Raw genomic sequence first — 21,340 nt, forward strand, 5'->3', positions numbered from 1 at the left:
TGAGAATTTTATCCAAGAGTCATTCGTGTGAGTAAAAGAAATCCATTCTTTTTTCTTTCCACCAAATCACAACTGTGTCTCTTTTCTTCGTATAGATATGGATGCACTCAAATATTATAAGTGTATCTTTAATCAATTATTATTTGAATTAAGATTTTTTTATAACTATTAAGATTTATTATTTTAAAAAGCAAATGCATGTGTGTAATATTTGAATGCATATTTTTTTAATAAATTATAAAATTTTATTAATAATAATTAACTAAAATAATAGTCTGCAATCTAATCACGACATCTCTCGCGTTGTAAAAACGATCAGGATTAAAATTAAAAAAACAAATCAAATAATTAACCGTCTAATTCTCAAATCATTAGACAAAAAAAAACTAAAATAAAATCAGAATGAAAAAGATTGCAGCATCACAATTAACCTTGATAATGTCTATATTATGTTTTATTCACTGCTCAGAAGAGACAACAGTTAAAATTGTTGCAGCAAGTTTATTCAACCCCGAACTCAACTATTATATAAGGTACGTAACTGTACTACTAACAACTCCTTCAGTTGCAGTTGCAGAGAACTGCTATTCCCAACTACTAATAACGATTTGATGGCGAGCCATCGAAGAACAAAGAAGAATCAACAAAACAAAACAAAACAAAACTATGTCACACAGACAAGACTAAAACACTCAAAACTAAGTCACAGAAACAAGGCTAAAACACTAAAAATCATATCACAGAGACAAAACTAATCACAGTAGCAAAAATCAAATTGCAGTAGCAAAACACAACCCCGACCAAGTCCCACCTAAGCCCAGCGAAGGCTAGCAGTCTTAGCCAAAAATAATAAAAAAAAAAAAGACGACCTCTGATAGCTATAAATTTAGGAACGAGAAAACCTATTTTTTCCCGCACAAAATAAGAAATATTAATATTTGAATGTATATTTTTAATGCACATATTATTACTCGTTAGATTATCTAGCAAAAAAAATCACGAATTATTACTTGATTGGCAATTCAATCCTTAAGAAAACTTTTGACAATCGAGTTTTCAGTAACTGAGACTTAATTACTACTGTTGTTAAAATCTAAAACTTGTTCAAAAAAGAAAATCTACAAGACTAAATTGCTAAATAAAGTAAAACTTTTGAGCCATTTTTGCTAATAATTAATAAAAAAAAAACCCATTTGTTATTGTTGAGGAGATAACTAGTCACAATCAGTAGAGTCAGTCTGATTGTTGTTTCTCGGGTTTGGACACTCGAGCTTTCTATGCTGCAACAACAACATCCAAGTGATTCTAAATACATTAATTTCTGTGTGTGTTTTCCTCAACCAAATTAGAATTCCCAAGATTTTATTCACTTTTAAGATTTAATTCACGCATCTAGGCCTCCCCAAGCCCACAAAATTTGGTGAAATAGCGAAATATGTGCCAAGTGGACGGTATTGGAATGGGCAAGTGTTTGTATGGAAGGAATACATTACTCACTTTGCCTCTTTTTAGATAATGAGTCCTTTTCACTTTTCAGCTTCAATATGGTAGTTCAGCATTGTTCTTTCAGGTAGTTTTTTTTTTAAAGACACAAGAATAAATGCTCCAATGACTCACCAATACATATCTTCTCAGTCCTAATTTTGATGTCTATATGTTTCTCTTTTTCTTCTTTGTAGAAAAGATTATCTATCTCAAGTCATTTTCAAAAAATAATAAAATAAAGTAATTAAAGAAAACTGTTGGAGGTTGTTGCGTTGTGCTGCTCAGTTTGGCGTGCTAAGGTCTCTAATATTCCAAAATGGTTTTTCCAGCAAGTCTTTGTCGACTGATTTGGCCACTGATGGTGCTGAAATTTGGATGAAGGCTCAAAAGTCTCAAATCAAAGTTAATGTAGATGTTGCTTTATTTAGGGTAGTTGTTTTTATGGGTTTGGTTCGGTGGATCACGATCATACAAGTGAACTGGTGAAGGCTTGAACTAGCTGCAGGAATGTCGAAAAGGGGTTTTGGCACCGGAGCTTGCTGAGATTATAGGGATTCGTGAAGCTTTAAGTTGGATTAAAAGAAAACAATGGGGTGAATGTTGTGCTTGAGACAATAAGGGGAATGTTGTGCTTGAGACAGATGGTCTAGTAGCTTTCCATGCCATCTGCAGTCATTTGACTATGAATTCTATGTTTGTTTGTATTAGTGGTTGTTAACTGTAGAAAGTTTATTTCTTGTAAGAGCAAAGTCTCGTTTGTGTTTGTGTATCTTTTTGCTAACAAAATTGTTCATAATTTTGTGAGAGCTTCATGTTTAAATTTTTAATAGGGGGAATGTTGAAGTGTTAAAGTTAGAATTAGATCTCAATTTGAGATGAAATATTCAAGTTCTCTGCTATATTTTATGGGTATTAAAATTGTTATTTTTTCCAAAAGGTTATCTTTTATATCAGTTAAAGTACACTACAAATATTATTAAGTGTTCTTACCTATGCTAGAATTGTTGATACTCCCTTTGCGTTGAATGTTCAGTATTCTCCTTTTGATGGCTACCCTTAGGAAGATCCTACTTTGTATTGCACTATTGTTGGCAGTTTTGTTTATCGTCCAAATATTGCATATGTTATTCATACTGTTACTCAGCTTTTTGTTTCTCCTACTACCGCATACGGGACTGTTGTTCTTCGCATTCTACGGTATCTTTGAGGGCAGAACCAACTACTACCTTTCACCTCTTATTTGGAGTTGCGAGCTTACTGTGATGCTGATCATGGTCGTGATCCCACAAACCAAAAGTCTATCATCGATTTCTGTATTTTTTTTTTTTGGAGGATTCTCTTATTTCTTGGAACAACAAGAAACAATCAGTTGTTTATCAATCTTCTACAAAAGTTGAGTACCCTGTCATGCACTACTTAAGAGATTGTTTGGTTGAAATGATTACTTGCAAATATGAGTGTCATTCACTATTGTCTCACTCCTATGTATTTTGACAATCAAATCGCTATTCAAATTGCTCACAACTCGGTTGTCCATGAACGCACCAAGCATATTAAGATTGATTGTCATTTTATTTGTCACCATCTAAAATTGAAAACCATTACTTTTGCCTTTTGTACCCTCTTTGTTGCAAATTGCTAATTTTTTTTACCAAATCACTTACGATTTTTCATTTTGATTTTCTTTTAGGCAAACTCTTGATGCTTTTTTTGTGCAACATTATGAGTTTGAGAGAGGTGTTAAATTAAATAATTATTTAGAGTTAATATTACTTTATTTTTTACTGCAATTGAATGAAACACACTATTTTTCTCTCTATTTATCATTCCTTATTCTCAAATAATTATCATTGTTAAATTATTTTCCTTTCTAAAAGCATTCCCCCAAAACAATCAAACCACCTACTCCATCCAATATAATCTAGCCAATCAGACCTCATTCTATCCTTCCTGTTAATTCTCCCTCTTAACAAACACACACACAAGAATACAGTACCTCAACTATCCTATGAACATAAAGATAGTAGCGAGATTAATAAATTTAGAATCATTTCATTACAAATAAAAACAACAGATTAATATTAATGGTATAATAAAGATAAGACCGAACCTTGATTTTGAGCTACACTTGGATGATAATAATAATAATAATAATCGAATAGGAGCATTGTTATTAAGCACTAGTGGTGTCTAGCACCTTCTCGACATGTCGCGTTGCGATTGGCTAGCGATACTCCCTAAAAGCTATCATATTAAACTATATGGGACCCGATACTTAGTTAAACCAATAGCGATACTGACACATAGGAGGGTGCTAGGCACCACTGGTGCCCTTTAGCATTTCTCTAATAATCGCTCACAATCAGCCTAAACTTAAAGCATTACTCCAATTGTACAAAGCCACATCAACCATATACCAATCATTAGATAATCAGAGGACAAGATCAACCATTTGTACCCTTTTCTTTTAATCAAGTTCTGCCATAAATAGTGGAGAGAAAAATACACAGAAAATCAGTGAATTCAAATTGTTGGTGGCATGTCAAAGTTCTGGGTTTCACAAATGACCAACTCATCATTAGAATATAATAAAAGTTAAAAGACTGGTGACCTAGTTGGTCCAAGATATAAGTTCATAAAATTTATACAATATTATATATGGTTGGAGTTGAATCTTCTGTCACACCTTCCATAAGGCTATACTAATAGTCTCGTAGACTAATCTCTCTCACTAAGATGTCCAGTTGTTGTTGACAGCTAATCCAGTTGACTAATTTCATAAGGGCAATACTAGTAATCAATATAAGGACAGCATAATACTCAATCTCATTAATACTTGTAAACGATATAACTGTTACTTCTGACAGTTAGTTTAGTTAGTTACAATTAGTTATGCAAGTAGTTTGTTCTGTTATTTTCCTTCTGTATTGTACTTCATAACAGTATAAATAAATGGTCTCATGCTAACCACTTTGGTTAAGCTTTTCTTGGTAATCTGTAGTGTTCAAAGGCTATGCCAATTGCTCTGCTGTACACTCTGTATTTTCTTTCATCTTCACCATTGTTAAATCTTACATGGTATCAGAGCCATTGACTAGCGTCACTAATGGCCTCCACTGCAAATGATTCTGGTATTCCCACTGATCCAACACCACCCGCTGTCGCAACTCAAGCTCCTGCTCCTACGAATTGGAATCCCTTCTCCAATTCCCTGACTGCTTCTCTCACCGTTCGCCTTGATCGCACGAACTTTCTTGCATGGAAATCACAAGTGGTTCCCACAGTCATTGGTCATGACCTCGATGACATCCTCTTCACCGGAGTTCCTCCCCCTGAATTTCTTGTTTCTGGCGCTCAAAACCCCCAATTTCTCATCTGGAAAAAACGTGATCAGCTTCTTCTCTCATGGCTCCGTTCATCAATGACTGAAGGAGTCCTTGCCTCAGTAGCCAACTACACCAGTTCGTACTCTGTATGGAAAGCATTGGAACAGAAATTCACCAGCCAATCTCGTGCTCGCCTTCTTCAACTCAAAGGCCAATTCTCCAACATACGCAAAGGATCTTTATCAATCTTGGACTACATCGATAAAATTCAGGTGCTATCTGACTCCATTTCTATAGCTGGTTCTAATGTTGAAACTCAAGATATTATCCTCCAATTGTTAAATGGATTAGGTCCCGAGTATGATCCTGTGGTTTCAGGAATAACATCAAGAAGTGATGAATTGACTCTTGAGGAAGTTCAGGCTTTGTTAATGGCCCATGAAAGTAGGCTTGATCATCATAACACAGTTTCGGATGTTACTCTCAAGATGCAAGCAAATCTTGCTACTAGTGCATCAAGAAGTGGCTATTACAGACCCCCCATGACTCATGGACGAGGTGTTCCTTATGATAATTTGCCAAGAACACAAGGCAGAGGATCTGGCCGTGGTTCATCATCCAACTCAAGGCTCATTTGTCAAGTTTGCATGAAATCAGGACATTCAGCAGCAGTTTGTCACTATAGGTTTGACAAATCCTGGGTTACACCCAAACCAACTTTCCCGAATCCAAGAGCCTACCTCACTAAATGTGACACTGAATCCGACCCTCATAATCCTACTGTTCTTCCCGATTTTGGTGATGATTTGTCTTGGTTTGCTGATACAGGGGCAACAAATCACATCACCAACACACTCGACACTCTTGATGCTGCTGCAGCCTATGCAGGACCAGAAACTTTAGCAGTTGCAGATGGTAAGAAAATCTGTATCTCACACATAGGTTCTGCTACTTTAAATTCCCTCAATAATTGCCCACTAAAATTGAATTCTGTTCTTCAAATTCCATCTATTAAAAAGAACTTGGTTAGTGTTTCTAAACTAACAGAGGATAACAATGTTTTTCTTGAATTTCATAAACATTGGTGCTTTGTCAAGGACAAACACACTGGGCAGGTGCTTCTCAAAGGGAAAGTTAAAGATGGACTCTACCAATTAGGTGCTGATTCTCCATCATCTCCAGCTGCAACATTACAATGTAATCTTGTATCGAATTCTGTAGCTGAATGTACCTGTGACTGTAATCCATGTAATTCCACTAAAGATACAATTGACAATGAGAATTGTACTACTTTGCCCCTTAATAAAACAACTACCTTTGCTGATTATAATGTATCTTCACCTGCATTATTTCTCTCATCTGTCAGTAAAGACATAAATACATGGCATTGCAAACTTGGCCACCCAGCACCACAAACAATGAGTAAAATCTTACCACTTGTTTCCCATATTGGCACCATTAAAGATCTCAAGTTCTGTACTGCTTGTCAATTAGGCAAAAGCCACACCTTACCATTCCCAAAATCTGACACCCGAGCCAACCAACCACTTGCCTTGATTCATACTGATTTATGGGGCCCCTCTCATGTTGATTCTAAACAAGGATACAAGTATTATGTTCATTTTTTGGATGACTATAGCAGATACACATGGATCTTTCCACTCACTCTCAAGTCTCAGGCCTTTGAGGTATTCATCAAATGGAAGAGTTTAGTGGAAAAATAATTCAATCTTCCTGTCAAATCTGTCCAAGCAGATTGGGGTGGAGAATATAGATCTTTCAAAAGATTCTTGGAGGATCAAGGAATTCACTTTCAACATCCTTGTCCAAGAACACATGAACAAAATGGACGAGCCGAGAGGAAACACAGACACATTACAGAAACTGGTTTGACTTTGCTAGCCCAATCTGGTTTAGACTTAACCTATTGGTGGTATGCTTTTAGCTCTGCTGTCTTTACCATAAACAGACTACCTACTCGAGTCTTAAACTACCTATCACCATATGAGACTCTTTTTCACAGCAAGCCCGATTACAATATCTTAAAATCCTTTGGTTGTGAATGTTTCCCACACCTACGGCCATACAATAATCATAAGATGGAACTTAGATCACAATCATGTCTATTTCTGGGGTATTCATCACATCACAAAGGTTATCTTTGTGAAAATACTGAGGGCCGACTGTACATAGCAAGGAATGTGGTGTTTAATGAAAACCATTATCCTGCAAAAGACTCTGCATCTCAAACTCAGGTATTATCTGATCAACCATCATTTTTTCCTTCCACTTCATTTAATACAGATCCCACTATCTCACCTACTCATACTATTGTGGTTGATCCTATTGATGTTCCACTCCACTCCACCACTGTCTCACCCGTGATCAATCTTGAGTCATCCTCCACTCATGCAACAATGCCACCTGTCTCACCATGTGTTCCCACCTCATCACCCAATATTCCACCACCAGCTCCTATCTTACATAATACAATATCACCAAACCAGATACCACCTGTTTCCAATATTTCCATCCCTGTGTCAACAGATAATCCTACCACCACCATCACCCGTACTCACCCTATGAAGACTCGGTCTCAAAGTGGAATTAGAAAACCAAAATCCTATCTTGCCACTAAACATCCACTCCCTGAATCTCTTCTCCCAACTGAACCAAAATCTTTAAAGTCTGCCCTCAACAACCCAAAATGGCTAGCTGCAATGAATTCAGAATTTCAAGCTCTCACAAAGCAAAGAACATGGACACTCGTTCCCTATAAGAAGCATATGCAAGTCATTACCAACAAATGGATACACCGAATTAAGCTCAACAAAGATGGTTCTTTAAATAAATTCAAGTCTCGGCTGGTTGCAAGGGGCTTTCTTCAGACACCTGGGATCGACTACGAAGAAACATTCAGTCCTGTCATAAAACCGGTTACAGTCAGAATTGTGTTATCTCTAGCAGTCAATGCCAAGTGGTTTGTCAAGCAACTCGACGTGAGTAATGCATTTCTAAATGGCGATCTCAATGAAGTGGTATATATGCAGCAACCACCAGGTTTTGTCGACACATCTAAACCCACTCATGTGTGTCTTTTACACAAAGCCATTTATGGCTTGAAACAAGCCCCCAGGGCCTGGAATGAGAAGCTTCGCCAAACACTATTACAATGGGGTTTTCATGGCTCGAAATCTGATTCTTCTCTTTATATTCATGGCTCTGGTGACACATTGGTATATCTCTTGGTATATGTCGATGATATACTCATCACGGGTCCGAATCCAACTCTCATCAACACCTTCATCTCAGAGTTAAACACAGCCTTCTCATTAAAAGACTTGGGGGAAGTACACTATTTCTTAGGAGTTGAAATTTATCGAGATCATACGGGTATGTATCTCAGTCAGAGCAAGTATATCACGGATATACTCAGTAAAGTTCAAATGGAAGGAGCAAAAGTATGCCCCAATCCTACTAGTTCCACTTCCAAACTGAGCCTACTTGATGGGGACCCTTTTGACAACATCACATTGTACAGAAGTACATTAGGAGCTCTACAATACCTTAGCTTAACTCGACCCGATGTAGCCTACATTACCAATAAACTCAGCCAATTCCTACATGCTCCCACTGTTAAACACTGGGAGGCATGCAAGAGACTACTTCGTTATTTAAAAGGTACACTCACAGATGGATTATGGCTCAAACCAACAGATACTTTTCAACTACAAGGCTACACGGATGCAGATTGGGCAAGCTGCATCGATGACAGAAGATCCACAGGAGGCTATCTAATGTTTTTGGGCAACAACTTAGTATCCTGGTCCGCAAAAAAACAACAAGTTGTTGTTAGATCCAGTACGGAAAGTGAGTTTCGAGCCCTTGCTAATGCCACTGCTGAGGTTAAATGGATTACATCACTTCTGTCTGAATTACAAGTACCACTCTCTCAGGCTCCTATTTTATGGATTGACAATCAGAGTGCTGCAGGTCTTGCAGCAAATCCTGTGTTTCATGCAAGATGCAAACACATTGAGATCGATCTCCATTTTGTTCGAGACCAAATTCTTGCTAAGCAGCTCTCAGTTCGCTATGTTCCTTCTTTAGATCAAGCTGCAGACATACTAACTAAACCACTTTCTACAGATCGTTTTAACTACTTGAAAAGCAAACTTCAAATGGCTGCATCACCATTTCGTTTGAGGGGGGATGTAAACGATATAACTGTTACTTCTGACAGTTAGTTTAGTTAGTTACAATTAGTTATGCAAGTAGTTTGTTCTGTTATTTTCCTTCTGTATTGTACTTCATAACAGTATAAATAAATGGTCTCATGCTAACCACTTTGGTTAAGCTTTTCTTGGTAATCTGTAGTGTTCAAAGGCTATGCCAATTGCTCTGCTGTACACTCTGTATTTTCTTTCATCTTCACCATTGTTAAATCTTACAATACTATCTTTATTCAAGTCTAGCTATCAAACTAATACGAAATGAAATGTACTTTATGATATGAACATAATAATATGATGTAGAAGCCTCCTCACCACAAAGTAACAGACAAGTAATTTTTCTTAACTTTCTATTTCAGCTACAATTTATTGTGCATCCTTTTGGGTTATTATGAATGTTTAAGACATTATTGAGCAAAACAAGTATTCCCAAGTCCAATCAATGAATGAATAAATTTTACAATCAACCAAAGAGTTAATTCATTTTAGTACAGATATACTCATTTGATTAACTCTGTCTAGACAATTAACATTTTAGCACAGAAGTAGTTCACTAAACAAACTCCCATTTGAAAAATAATAACAATAATTACAACTAAACCCATTAATTTTCTCTTTGATTATTATATCATAAACTGGATTTTCATAAAATCCCTAAGAAAATCATACTCTTCCAACTTTAGCCTTACTCATCAGTGGCAACCTCTGAGTCATCGGAAGACTTGCTAGCAGACTCGTCGACGACAACGACGACGGGATCTTCATCGGGGTCTCGAGCCGGGTCGGACTTGTCCATGGCAGCTCTGGCCTTATCAAGGATGGGTTTGAAAGCCAGCTCAATTGCAAGCCATCCTAATGATAGGGCTCCAAACACCACCAATGCTTGTTTCGCCGCCGTCGATTTCTTCATCTTGCCGAAGCAATTGAACTAGGGATAACAATTGCTTTGCACTACGTGTTTGGGGACAAATGATTTTTTTGTTCCTTTATGTAAGAAAACGGTGCTTTTGGACTAAATTATGAGAGAGAAGGAAGAGTGTTAGCGCGTGATTGGACTGGGGAGATGTGATGGTGACCCGGCTGGACCAAGTATTGGACGGGCTGGGCTCTCGCCCAAGGCTCATTTTTTTTTTTTTTTTTTTGAATAAAATGTAAACTTTCATTAAACTGAAAAGTCGGCCATTATAATAGAACGTATTTTGGAGATAAATTATTTTCTTGAAAGATACCTTGTGGAGAAATAAAAACTGCCAGCGAGACAATGAACAATTTTATTTACAAATAATTCGATAAAATATAAAAAAATATCATAATAACTAAGTAAAAGACTCTCAATAGACCAAAAGTTGAAGGCATATGTTAAATGTTTATGATTACTTAGACACAAAGAAGACTATTTGTTTCGAGAAGCACATTACGCTACATATAATGAATAATCCAACTTAATGTTTCTTTGATGGCAATAATTTCTGCAATTTTAAGTTATACTCGACCAACAAGACTAGTTTTGAAAGCTTAAATCACATGGCCCTTATGGTCTCTCGCAATACACACCAATCCGAACTTACCAACTCCATTAGAAAAAAACCCTATTGACATTGACTTTATTTGATCAAACACTGGAGGAGACCACTGCACTTTAACACCCGAACCGGAAAAGGCCTCATTCTAGTTGCTAAAACGAAAGACAAAACAAAACAAAATCTTAATTTTTTTTAAGGAATCTTAATTTATTTTTAAAAGAGTAATTTGCATCATAAATACCTAAGTTTAATTTTAGTTGTAAATAAATACCTAAATTTAATTTTTAGCAGTAATAATAATATTATATTTCTAAAACTCTTAGGTATATGACCGTTAAATATTAAGTCATTATTTACGTGTCATTTTTTTATTGGTACATTTAAATTATTTAAAAAAAAAATAATGACCCAGACCAATCAGAGATTGCCACGTAAAAATTTATTTAACACTTAACAGGTAGCTACAGAAGTTCTATAATTATAATTTAAGTATTATTACTGTCAACAATTAAACTTAAATATTTATTTGAAAACGTGAATTAAACTTAAGTATTTATACTGCAAATTACTCTTTTTTATAATAATATTATTATTTTAAAGTATTTACTAAAATAAAACCTAATTTATTTATTAGAAATACTATATTAAATATATATATATATTTTTCAAAACACTATTTCTTTTGAAGTTTTGGGTAAGTCCATAGTTTAAAGAATAGCAAATGGTCTCAAATTATAAGGCTAAGACTATGCTAGTAAATGTCTTCATTTCAAAACTTGTAAAGAAATAGCCTTTTTAGACTATATTATCTTTTGCCACATAAAAAAAAAAAATCAATATTTTTTTTCATATATTTTATTCAAAATTAGAAGCAAATTACTTAAAGATTATGGTATATTTATATTAGTTTTTTTAAAATCTTTTTTATTTGAAAGTAATATTAATTTTTTTTAAAAAAAAAATTTATGACTTGGTTGTTGGTATATAAATTTTGTTGTACAACATATTTCTATTTTGTTGTATGGTATATTATTATGTTTAGATGATATTTATTATTTATTTTGCTTTGTATCATAGTGATATATAATTTTGATAGCATAATACAAATATTTTAATGTATGTATATAGTTTTATTGGCATGCTACATATATTTAATCATTATTTTTATATATTTTAATTGTATAATATATTATTTATTTTAAATGATATCTAATTAGTTTTTATTTTATTATATACAATGGTGGTATATAATTTTATTATCACGGTATATATATTTTAGTAGTATATAATTTAGTTAGTATAGTATATATATATTATATATATTTATTATTATTGTTAGTATATATGATTTGGTGAATGATATATATATTTTTTGTTATACGGTATATCATTTTTTTAAATAATATTTAAGTTCTATTTTTTATTGTACTTTTGTTGACATAATATATAATTTTATTAGCATCTTATATATTATTATTTTTATTTGTTGTTATTATATACATATATATTTTGGTTGTAAGGTATATATTTTTGGAATAGTTACATAAGACACCATTTTTTGTATAAAAATTACATTTTTACGTTTACATAATTTTTCTTATATTTTTACGGTTTTCCATAAAAACAACACGAAAACAACAAAAAAATTACATAAAAGTAACATGAAAATAACATCTAAATAACATCAAAACAACAACAAAAAATAACATACAAATAACAAAAAATTAACCACAAATTAACAAGAGTATAACATAAAATGACCATATTTTCTGTAAATAAAATCAAAAAAATCGTAAAAATATTTAAAATTTTGTGAAACCTAAAATTAATTTTATTTACAAAAATACTTTTAAGAAAATTATTTGCACAAATACTGAGTGCCACAGCATACATACTAAAATTTAAAATAATTACCGAAAATAGAAAAAACTAAAAAATATAGTTTCCAAAATTTTTTGGTTTTTGGGAGTTTTGAAAAAAGCAACTATTTAGTTGCTTTTGATGTGAATAAGATATCAATTGATTACTTTTTCATTAAAAATTTATTTTAAAATTTTACACATATATAAATAATAAAAATAACTATTTTAATATGTGAAAAACATATATTTTTCTGTCTCCAAAAAAAGACAACTAATATTAAATGTAATTTTTTTGTTTCTTTTTTATATTTTAAAATAATAAAATTTTAAACTTAATAATATTCAGCATAGCAAGTAATATTATAAAGTATTGTAATTTTTTTTTATTTTATTATATTTAAAAGTTATCGTATAGTATATATATTAATAAAATACTATGTGGTAATATTTTTAAGTAAAATGAAAAATACTTTTTAGTAATCTATGAAGTCGGCTACTTATTTAAAATATGTTTATGTTACTTTTTAATAATTTATAGGCAGAAGAGCTTCCTTCCCAGGCCTCCACATAGTAAAAAGTTGAATAGCTGAGTAATCACATTCAACAGTAAAAAAATTAATATGATGCATGGAAGTGAAAAAATTGATGAGTAATCATCTTTGAGTAATAAAAATATCGGTGTGATGCATAGAGTGGCGGAGCAAACCACACATATTAGGGGGGCAAAAATTTTTTTGATAAATATTACACTTAAAAAAATATTATTTTTATTACAAAGAAAAATATAAATTTTATAGAGACTAGAGTAAATTTATGAGTATAAATAAAAAAATATGTAAAGATAAAAATGGAAAACACAAATTTATATGGACAAAATTATAATATGTGATGATAAAACTAAAACAAAAATTAAATTTATGGGGGTAAAAAATACAAAAATATATATAAAAAAAATACATACAAAAAATAATCTTTTATTTATTATATATTTATAATTAAATATTTAGCTAGAACCCCTAAACATGCGCTAATAGTCTTGCACGTTTATCCCAATATAGTAAACTTGGTAGACATTTTGTCCAAATTAAGAAAGAAATATTGATAATTAACTTACATTTATTGAATATTATCTTTCCATTTTTTTTTTTCTTACAATTTATTTAAATTGGAAATATTTCAACAACAGAGGGGACAAGCAGTTCTTGTGGCTCAGTCCTCAGTTTACCCGATAGCAATTTCAAATATAAACTTTAAGGAACCTGCCCACAACGCGACTCATCTATAAATCATTGAATTGAAAACAAACATTAAGCCAAAAGTATTCCCTCCATCACAGTAATGGCTTTTCCTCGCAAAAACACTCTTTGCTTTTGCTCATCTAGATGAATATTCAATACCCCTCCTCTTGGTGATGCCTGTTTAGGATAATCAATTATGACACGTTGGAAATCAAGAGGTAGAGTTAGCCAACTTTGAACAGAGTATAAAACAAGTACCTGATATGCAATAAAGTCACACTTCCCCAGTTCTTTGCTCCAATAAGGTGCTAATGCACAATGAGCACTTCCACAAACAGGGTCCTGAAAAACATGCATATGAAAAAGGGCTCAACAACTCAGTCTTATAAGTAAGTGGTTTTCTTCGTTTTAGGCTATTAGCCCATGTTTACTTGGTTATAAAACATAACACTACAAGGTCCAAAACCAAGCTTATTAGTTAAATTAACACCTCATTGACTCCAAGCTTTGGGCAGAAGAATCTGCTGTGAAAATCGAATCCAGACTCTGGAGGAGCAATTGCCGTTACCACTATCCCCATTCCTGGACAGTTTTTTAGTGCACCAAAGTCTGGTTGCAAATTTGCAACATCTTTTGCTGATGGGACCACAGCCTGGAAAGCACAACACGAAAATATATACATAATATACCCAACACACACTACATATATGCAAGAAAATAGCTTGGAATGAATGACTTACAATGATCTTAGTCGAGGTTGTTATCCTTGTATTGATCACAGTAGCACCACCCAATGCTTTAGATATCAAGATTGAGTCTTCAGCAGAAACGACTTCGGTGATGGGATCAGTGGGAAAGTTCAACTCAATAAAGAAGCCTTTGTGTGTATCAATATCAGATCTCTCTACAATTCTTTTAGCAGTTAGAATCCCAGACAGTGTGACAAACTCAATAATGTTTGAATCTACTTCTCCAGATGTAAAGAGAGTGTGTGCAGCAGCTAGTGTTGCATGCCCACAAAGGTTAACCTACCAAAATGTTCAACATGGCTGTTAACTGTTAATGGCCTTTGAATCTTCAGTGACCCTTTTGAATAGCAATTCCTTTCTATTAGTGAAAAAGGGAGTCAAATGACAAATCAAATAACTAGCATAATGCGGGAGTCCAATTTATGAACAGAAATTATTCCAACACTCTATTAAAAAAACAATTTAATAAATATACCAATAAATGATGAGCCGATCATCATGCCTAGAACCAAAACATAGTTGCAGTTTGCAGATGCAGAATCAAAGATTGAGGGCAGTAGTCAGAATCGAGTATGACTTGACTAAACGAATGATTAGATTTTGATCTAATAGAAATAACACATCTTTAACCAAAAGAATTTATCAACTAACTCAACCTATCTTTTTGATCTCCAACAAAAAGAATTAGATTTTAACCATAACACTGACTCTACTATAATTGGTTATTGTCAATTTACTCATTTACCGAAACTCCAAAGCGAAATTGGAAATTTTATTCATTCAAAAAAGAAAAAGGCTAAGTTTGAGGGAATTGGAAGGAGACCTCATCAACGGGAGTGAACCATCTAAGATGAAACCTTGGAACTGAAGAGTCGGAGTGAGTGAGCCGAGTCAGATAACAGGTTTCGGAGATGTTGAACTCGGCCGCCACGGATCGCAACCATTGCTCGTCCTTTTCTTCCTCTAGCAACAAAACAGCAGCTGGGTTTCCCTTGAATGCTGAGTCAGTGAAAGCATCCACCTGTTTTAGATCAACTCAGACCTTATTCATATATATATTTATATATTATATATAGCATATGGAGGGAGAGACCAGGAGAGAGAGAGTACCACAGAGTATTTGACGGGGTTCTTTGCCATTTTCCTGAAAAGAATGATGAATGAGCTTTGTTTGTACAAAGTAATTGCAAAGGAGTACAATTAATAGAGATGGAGATTGATAGAAAAGAGAAAACATGTATTTCAGTTTCAACTTGTTTGAGTTGACTAATGTGATTTTATTGTAAAAAAAGCTAACTAAACAAGATCAGACAGGTGGATATCAGTAGCATAGTTAGATTTAAGATTTTTTTTTTTTTTTTTAATTTTAGTAAAGAAAGTCTAACCTGGATAAAAGTTTAGGGGACTTGATTCAGTACATGTCAAAGACAGGCCTGGCCCTGGGCATAGGCGGGCTAGGCCTATGCCTAGGGCCCACCCAGTCTAGGGGCCCAAATTTTTTTTTTCTCTTTTAAAATTAGATATTTTATTTACTGATTTTGAAAAATACCACATTTTTTCTAATATAAGGGCCCAATTTTTTTTTTTCCCTGTGGCCCACTTTGTTTCAGGGCTGGCCCTGGTCAAAGTTCAAAGAGCATGATTTGATAAATATTAAAGTCTAAAGAGCATGATTTAGTACAATGACAATTAAAGAAAAAATTAGTAAAATTGAATAAAATTAGACATATGTTCTTAAATCTAATAATTTCAATAGTTTAGGGAGAATTTTTAACGAGAAAAAAAGTTCAGGGGGCATGATTTGAACATACCAAAGTTCAGGGACAAAAATCCAAATTAGCTTTATTATTATTTTTTTTAATTATGGAGAGGGGAGATTAACTTGAAAGAGTGTGAAACCACTAGACTATGACTATGACCACTAATTATTTATTTTTTTTTAATTTTTAATAATCCTAATTAATTAAAGAGCATTGTTGTGGGCCACTAAAGTGTGCCTAGTACTTTTACATAGGAGTGTTCACGTATTTGCTTAGTCCGAATTTTTAATTTTTTCAAATCATACCACTATTATGATTTTTAAAAATTCAAAACCAAACCAAACCAAACTAATGAAATGATCAAACCAAACCAAACTAAACCACTCAAAAATAGATTGATTTGGTTCGAACCATGGTTTGTATTTCGTAGTTGTTCTAATTTTTTTTTCACAATATTTGTTCACTTTTTCAGTATTTTTTTACTTTTTATAAGTTTATAATACATAAGTACCAATAACAAATTATTATTGTAATATTTTCAATTCAATATCAATATTCTACTTAAAGTTGTTCCCAAATATTAATATTAGATAAATACTATTTGGACCCTGTATTTTGCAAAAATTGCTGATTTGACCCTCTCTGCTTTGTTAAATGACAATATAGGCCTTGTATTTTTCAAAATAATAAAATAAGACCACGAGCTTAATTTTTGACAATTTTTTTTTTTTTTTGAATAAGTGTTCTTTTATTAAACCGAGCAATCGCTCGCAAGAATGGACAATAAGTCTGAAGGAACACTGTTAATAGGGAACATACGATCAGCTAGAGAGACTGAGTACCGGGCAACAAAGTGCGCAGCACGATTCGCTGAACGTTTAACAAAAAACAATAGAAACATTCGACAAACAATTAAGACTATTTTTGCATTCATCAACCAGTAGCCCAAACGCAGAAACAAAGGCTTCTGCACTCCTAATCGCATCAGCACAAACAAGGCTATCAGTTTCGATAACGGCTTGAGAGAAAGGCCGGTCCTTTAGCCAGCTCAAAGCTTCCCGAATGCCCATAATCTCGGCCAGTTCAGGAGCCACAGAGCCGGAGAAGACACCTGCCAGGACAGAAACCAGTCCGCTCGTATGGTCCCTGATCACACAGCCGTACCCGTGCTTGTGGAGTGAATCGAAGATGGCCGCGTCGACGTTGAGTTTGATGCCTGAGACCGGTTTAACCCACTGCTCTGAACCGTCTCCAACTTTGAAAGGAGACATCGAGGGAATATTACCCTTTCCTTGAGCATTCAACCATTGATCAAGACTCGATTTCGCAAACGTTACCACATCTTTCACACTTCTCGCACGGTTCTTCCATACAAGATCATTCCTGGCTGCCCAAATGGCCCAACAGAGCATCACTACTCTGCCCAACTCCTCTTTGTCAACTCGTCTTGCAGTAGCTTCCAACCACACCAGCAGGGAAGAAAATAAATCCCTTCCAACAGCAGCCAATCTAGCATACCCGAAACAAGACCAAGCAAAATGACAAGAAACCAATACATGCCATTCCGTTTCAGCAAAAACACCACAAAAAGGACAAGAACTATCAGCCAGTACCTTTTTGATGCATAAGTTTCTTTTTGAGGCGAGACAATTTGATGCCGCTCGCCACACAAGATCCTTAGCCTTAGGAGGCACTTTGAGAGACCATAAAATCTTCCAGAAACTAAATGCCTCGGGGGAGTCCGAATGGTGTTTAAGTTGTTGGAGAGAGTTATACGCACTACGCACGGAATAAAACCCGTTCTTTTCTGCAAGCCAATACCAGGAATCATTTACGATGGTTTGGTGTAATGGAATGCCTAAGATAATAGCCGCATCCTGGGGAGAAAAAAGATCTTTCACAATGTCTTCATCCCACTTTCGGGTATTAACTTCAAAGAGACTATTAACATGGAAGTTGTCAAGGCCTTCTACGATTGGAACTGGTGTAGGATGATCAAGAATAGGGAGCCATGGATCAGATGTAATGTTTACTGTTGCACCAAGACCAATTCTTTTCCTTAAACCCAGTTTGACCGTGTCTCTAGCAGCATAAATACTACTCCAAATAAAGCTCGGGTTCGACCCAAGTTCCGCGGTTAGGTAGTCCCCATGAGGATAGTATCTAGCTTTGTAAACTTTGCTGGCCAAAGAATCTGTGTTAAATAGGAGTCGCCAACCTTGTTTACCAAGCATAGCCAAATTAAAGTCCCTCAAGCTACGAAAGCCCATACCACCATCGAACTTGTGCTTTGTCATCCTATCCCAACTCATCCAAGTGATACCGCTGCCATTACTGTTCGAGTTGTTCGATTTCCACCAAAAACTTGCCATCATCCTCTCTAATTCCTTGCAAGTGCCTATGGGAAAGAGGAAAACATTCATAGCATACGAAGGCAGAGCTTGAACCACAGTTTTGATGAGAACCTCTTTTCCAGCTCGAGATAAAAATCTACCCTCCCAGCTATTGATTCTCTTCTTCATTCTCTCTTTAAGAAATCCCAACACCGCATTTTTGTTTCGCCCAACTATACTTGGAAGGCCCAAGTACATGCTATCGTTACCTGCTTCTTGAATTTGCATCAGGTTACATATTCGATTTCTAGATGTAGTCCTTGTGTTCGAACTGAAGAAGGCGGAGGATTTGTGCAGATTAACTTTTTGACCGGAGGCTTGTTCAAAGGTGTGCAGGAGTTGGAGAACATGACTTGCTTCTTCCTCTGAGGCTTGGCAATAGACATAACTGTCGTCTGCGAAGAGTAGATGAGAGATAGTGGGTGCACTCCTAGCTACCTTGCAACCCGTGATGAGTCTAGTAGTCTCATAGTGGCGAATCAAAGAGGACAAGCCTTCCGCACAAACAATGAACAAATAAGGTGATAGCGGGCAGCCTTGGCGAATACCTCTAGTAGGGAGGATTGGCCCCATCCTTTGACCACTGTTGATAACATGATAACGGACTGAGTTTACACAGCTCAACACTAGCCCAATCCACCGAGCACTGAAACCCATCACCCGAAGAATAGACTCAAGAAATCCCCACTCAACACGGTCATATGCCTTGCTCATATCAAGTTTAATCGCCATATAGCCCTTCCTTCCATTGGTCATCCTTTTCAAATAATGCATTGCTTCAAAGGCCACCATGACATTGTCTGAAATTAGTCTACCAGAAACAAACGCACTTTGAGTTTCAGAAATAGCTTCACTTAAGACTCCCTTCATTCTGTTCGCCACCACCTTTGAGGCAATTTTGTAAAGCACATTGCAAAGGGATATAGGTCTCATATCACTCACTTGTGTGGGATTTTTCTTTTTTGGGATTAAGACAATATGAGTATCATTAATGGAATCTGGGAACTTGCCTGAAACGAAGAACTCCCGAACAAATTGAACGACATCAGCTCCAACAATGCTCCAATGCTTTTGGTAAAATGCCGGAGTCATGCCATCCGGACCGGGGGACTTATCCGGATGCATTTGGAAAAGGGCACTTCTGACTTCATCCTCAGATACAGGAGTTAGTAACTCCTCATTTTGAATACAAGAGATTGAGGGCCGAATTCTGTCCAAAACCGTTCCCAAATTCGTTTCAGAAGATTGGAATAAATCGCTGAAATAATCCTTGATAACACCTTGTAATCCCGATTCCCAATCGACCCAAACACCATTGCTATCCTTGAGCTGGCTGATACTATTGTTTCGTTTTCTTGCACTTGCAATAGAGTGAAAGTATTTGCTGTTTTTATCACCAGAGTTAAGCCAATATTGTTTCGACCTTTGCTTCCAAAACGTCTCCCTTTGAGCCAAAATCTCAGATAGCTTATCCTTTCCTTCCTTGTGGAGTTGGATAGAAGACGGATCACGACCCCATTTAGTGTCACGGATTTGCTTTTTACAAAGCTTGATCCGTTGGCGAAAGTTGCCAGTAATGTCACGGCCCCACTTCCCAAGAACCTCCCCACACTTGGCTATTTTATCTTGAATATTCATGAGACCCGAACCCAACCAACACCCCTCAATTAGATGCTTACAAAGAGGTTCACGAATCCAAGCATTCTCAAACCGAAAAGAGTGATAAGAAGAAGTTGGATAGGTACCTTTTAATAGAAGCAAGATAGGACAGTGGTCCGAATTGGTAATCTCCATGTTGTATAGAATCGGCATAGGGAAGATAGACAACCAATCATTAGTAACCAAAGCTTTGTCCAACCTTTCTTCGATCCAGTCATTGCTATTCCTTCCTTTTTCCCAAGTGAAAGGGTAACCAACAAGAGGCAAATCTATCAAATTACAGTCTCCCAAAGCTTGATTGAATCCATCTATTAAACGGTCAGGATACTTCTTACCCCATTTCTTCTCCAAATGCGAACCCAAGTTGTTCATGTCTCCCATAAGGCACCATGGGAGATTACAATCATTTTTAAGAGAGCGAAATAAATTCCAGGTCAAGTATCTCAGCTCCCGTTTAGGCTCGCCATAAATGCCTGTAAACCGCCAAGGAAGAAGCCCCTGAAGCTCAACTATGGCGTCCACATGGTTGAAAGAGAAACCTTGTATTACCACCTCCTTGACATCTTTCCATAATAAAGCCAGACCCCCACTGTGACCACGAGCATCAACAACAAAACAACCTTCGTATCCCAAATGGACTCTGATACATTCCATGCTAGTTTTATTACATAAAGTTTCACATAAAAATAACAAATTGGGCTTCTTTTGGAAAACAAGATCCGATAAGAATTGTTTAGCCCGCGGGTTCCCAAGCCCACGGCAATTCCAGCTCAAACAACTCATAACTCTGGGCGGGCCTGGAAACCAGTACCCGCCAAAAGCCCATTTTTTGGTAGACCCACCATATCTTGTTCCATGTCATCAAAATTATCAGGGATAGCATTGTCTTGTGGTCCCACGTTGCCCCCCTCACTAGAGTCTGGCCTTCTCCTTTTTGAATCAATAATTGTAGTAATTGTGGAATCAAAAAAATTACCATTATTATTCACGTGCAGGGTCATATCCTCCTCATTAACTCCCATATTTTCCTTCCTAAATGGACGCCTGTCACTTAACAAATCAGTGGGATTTGTATCATGTCCATGATTCCTGCTAGCCGATCCCCCCAATTGC

General features: G+C 35.4%; 3 protein-coding genes across 3 annotated transcripts; all 3 read right to left on the reverse strand.

Moving 5' to 3' along the window:
- Positions 1 to 9,453: 9,453 nt before the first annotated feature.
- LOC115703484 (outer envelope membrane protein 7) lies at positions 9,454 to 10,176 on the reverse strand. The gene has a single exon (XM_030630783.2). The coding sequence runs from the start codon at positions 9,951 to 9,953 to the stop codon at positions 9,729 to 9,731; it is 225 nt and encodes a 74-aa protein (XP_030486643.1). The 5' UTR covers positions 9,954 to 10,176; the 3' UTR covers positions 9,454 to 9,728.
- Positions 10,177 to 13,565: 3,389 nt separating this feature from the next.
- On the reverse strand, positions 13,566 to 15,683 carry LOC115703452 (uncharacterized). Its single transcript, XM_030630781.2, has 6 exons — positions 15,526 to 15,683; positions 15,239 to 15,436; positions 14,407 to 14,694; positions 14,157 to 14,318; positions 13,925 to 14,008; positions 13,566 to 13,843 (listed from the first exon to the last, which is right to left on the reverse strand). The coding sequence occupies exons 1-6, from the start codon at positions 15,553 to 15,555 to the stop codon at positions 13,736 to 13,738; spliced, it is 870 nt and encodes a 289-aa protein (XP_030486641.2). The 5' UTR covers positions 15,556 to 15,683; the 3' UTR covers positions 13,566 to 13,735.
- Positions 15,684 to 16,926: 1,243 nt separating this feature from the next.
- LOC133032059 (uncharacterized) lies at positions 16,927 to 20,881 on the reverse strand. Its single transcript, XM_061105879.1, has 2 exons — positions 17,095 to 20,881; positions 16,927 to 17,045 (listed from the first exon to the last, which is right to left on the reverse strand). Exons 1-2 carry the CDS (start codon positions 20,879 to 20,881, stop codon positions 16,927 to 16,929), a joined length of 3,906 nt encoding a protein of 1,301 aa, XP_060961862.1.
- Positions 20,882 to 21,340: the final 459 nt, after the last annotated feature.

The sequence above is a fragment of the Cannabis sativa genome, chromosome X (assembly GCF_029168945.1).
Source record: "Cannabis sativa cultivar Pink pepper isolate KNU-18-1 chromosome X, ASM2916894v1, whole genome shotgun sequence".
In the NCBI taxonomy this organism is placed as follows: Eukaryota; Viridiplantae; Streptophyta; class Magnoliopsida; order Rosales; family Cannabaceae; genus Cannabis; species Cannabis sativa.

Bases quoted from the DNA above. Each gene is read 5' to 3' on its own strand.
- LOC115703484 (XM_030630783.2), bottom strand. From the start codon at position 9,953: ATGAAGAAATCGACGGCGGCGAAACAAGCATTGGTGGTGTTTGGAGCC.
- LOC115703452 (XM_030630781.2), bottom strand. From the start codon at position 15,555: ATGGCAAAGAACCCCGTCAAATACTCTGTG. The intron at 14,695-15,238 runs GTCTCCTTCCAA...ACATTTTGGTAG, and splicing joins GGTTCACTCCCGTTGATGAG to GTTAACCTTTGTGGGCATGC. The intron at 14,319-14,406 runs GTAAGTCATTCA...TGTGCTTTCCAG, and splicing joins CAACCTCGACTAAGATCATT to GCTGTGGTCCCATCAGCAAA.
- LOC133032059 (XM_061105879.1), bottom strand. From the start codon at position 20,881: ATGGAATGTATCAGAGTCCATTTGGGATACGAAGGTTGTTTTGTTGTT. The intron at 17,046-17,094 runs GTCTTAATTGTT...TTAAACGTTCAG, and splicing joins GGTTGATGAATGCAAAAATA to CGAATCGTGCTGCGCACTTT.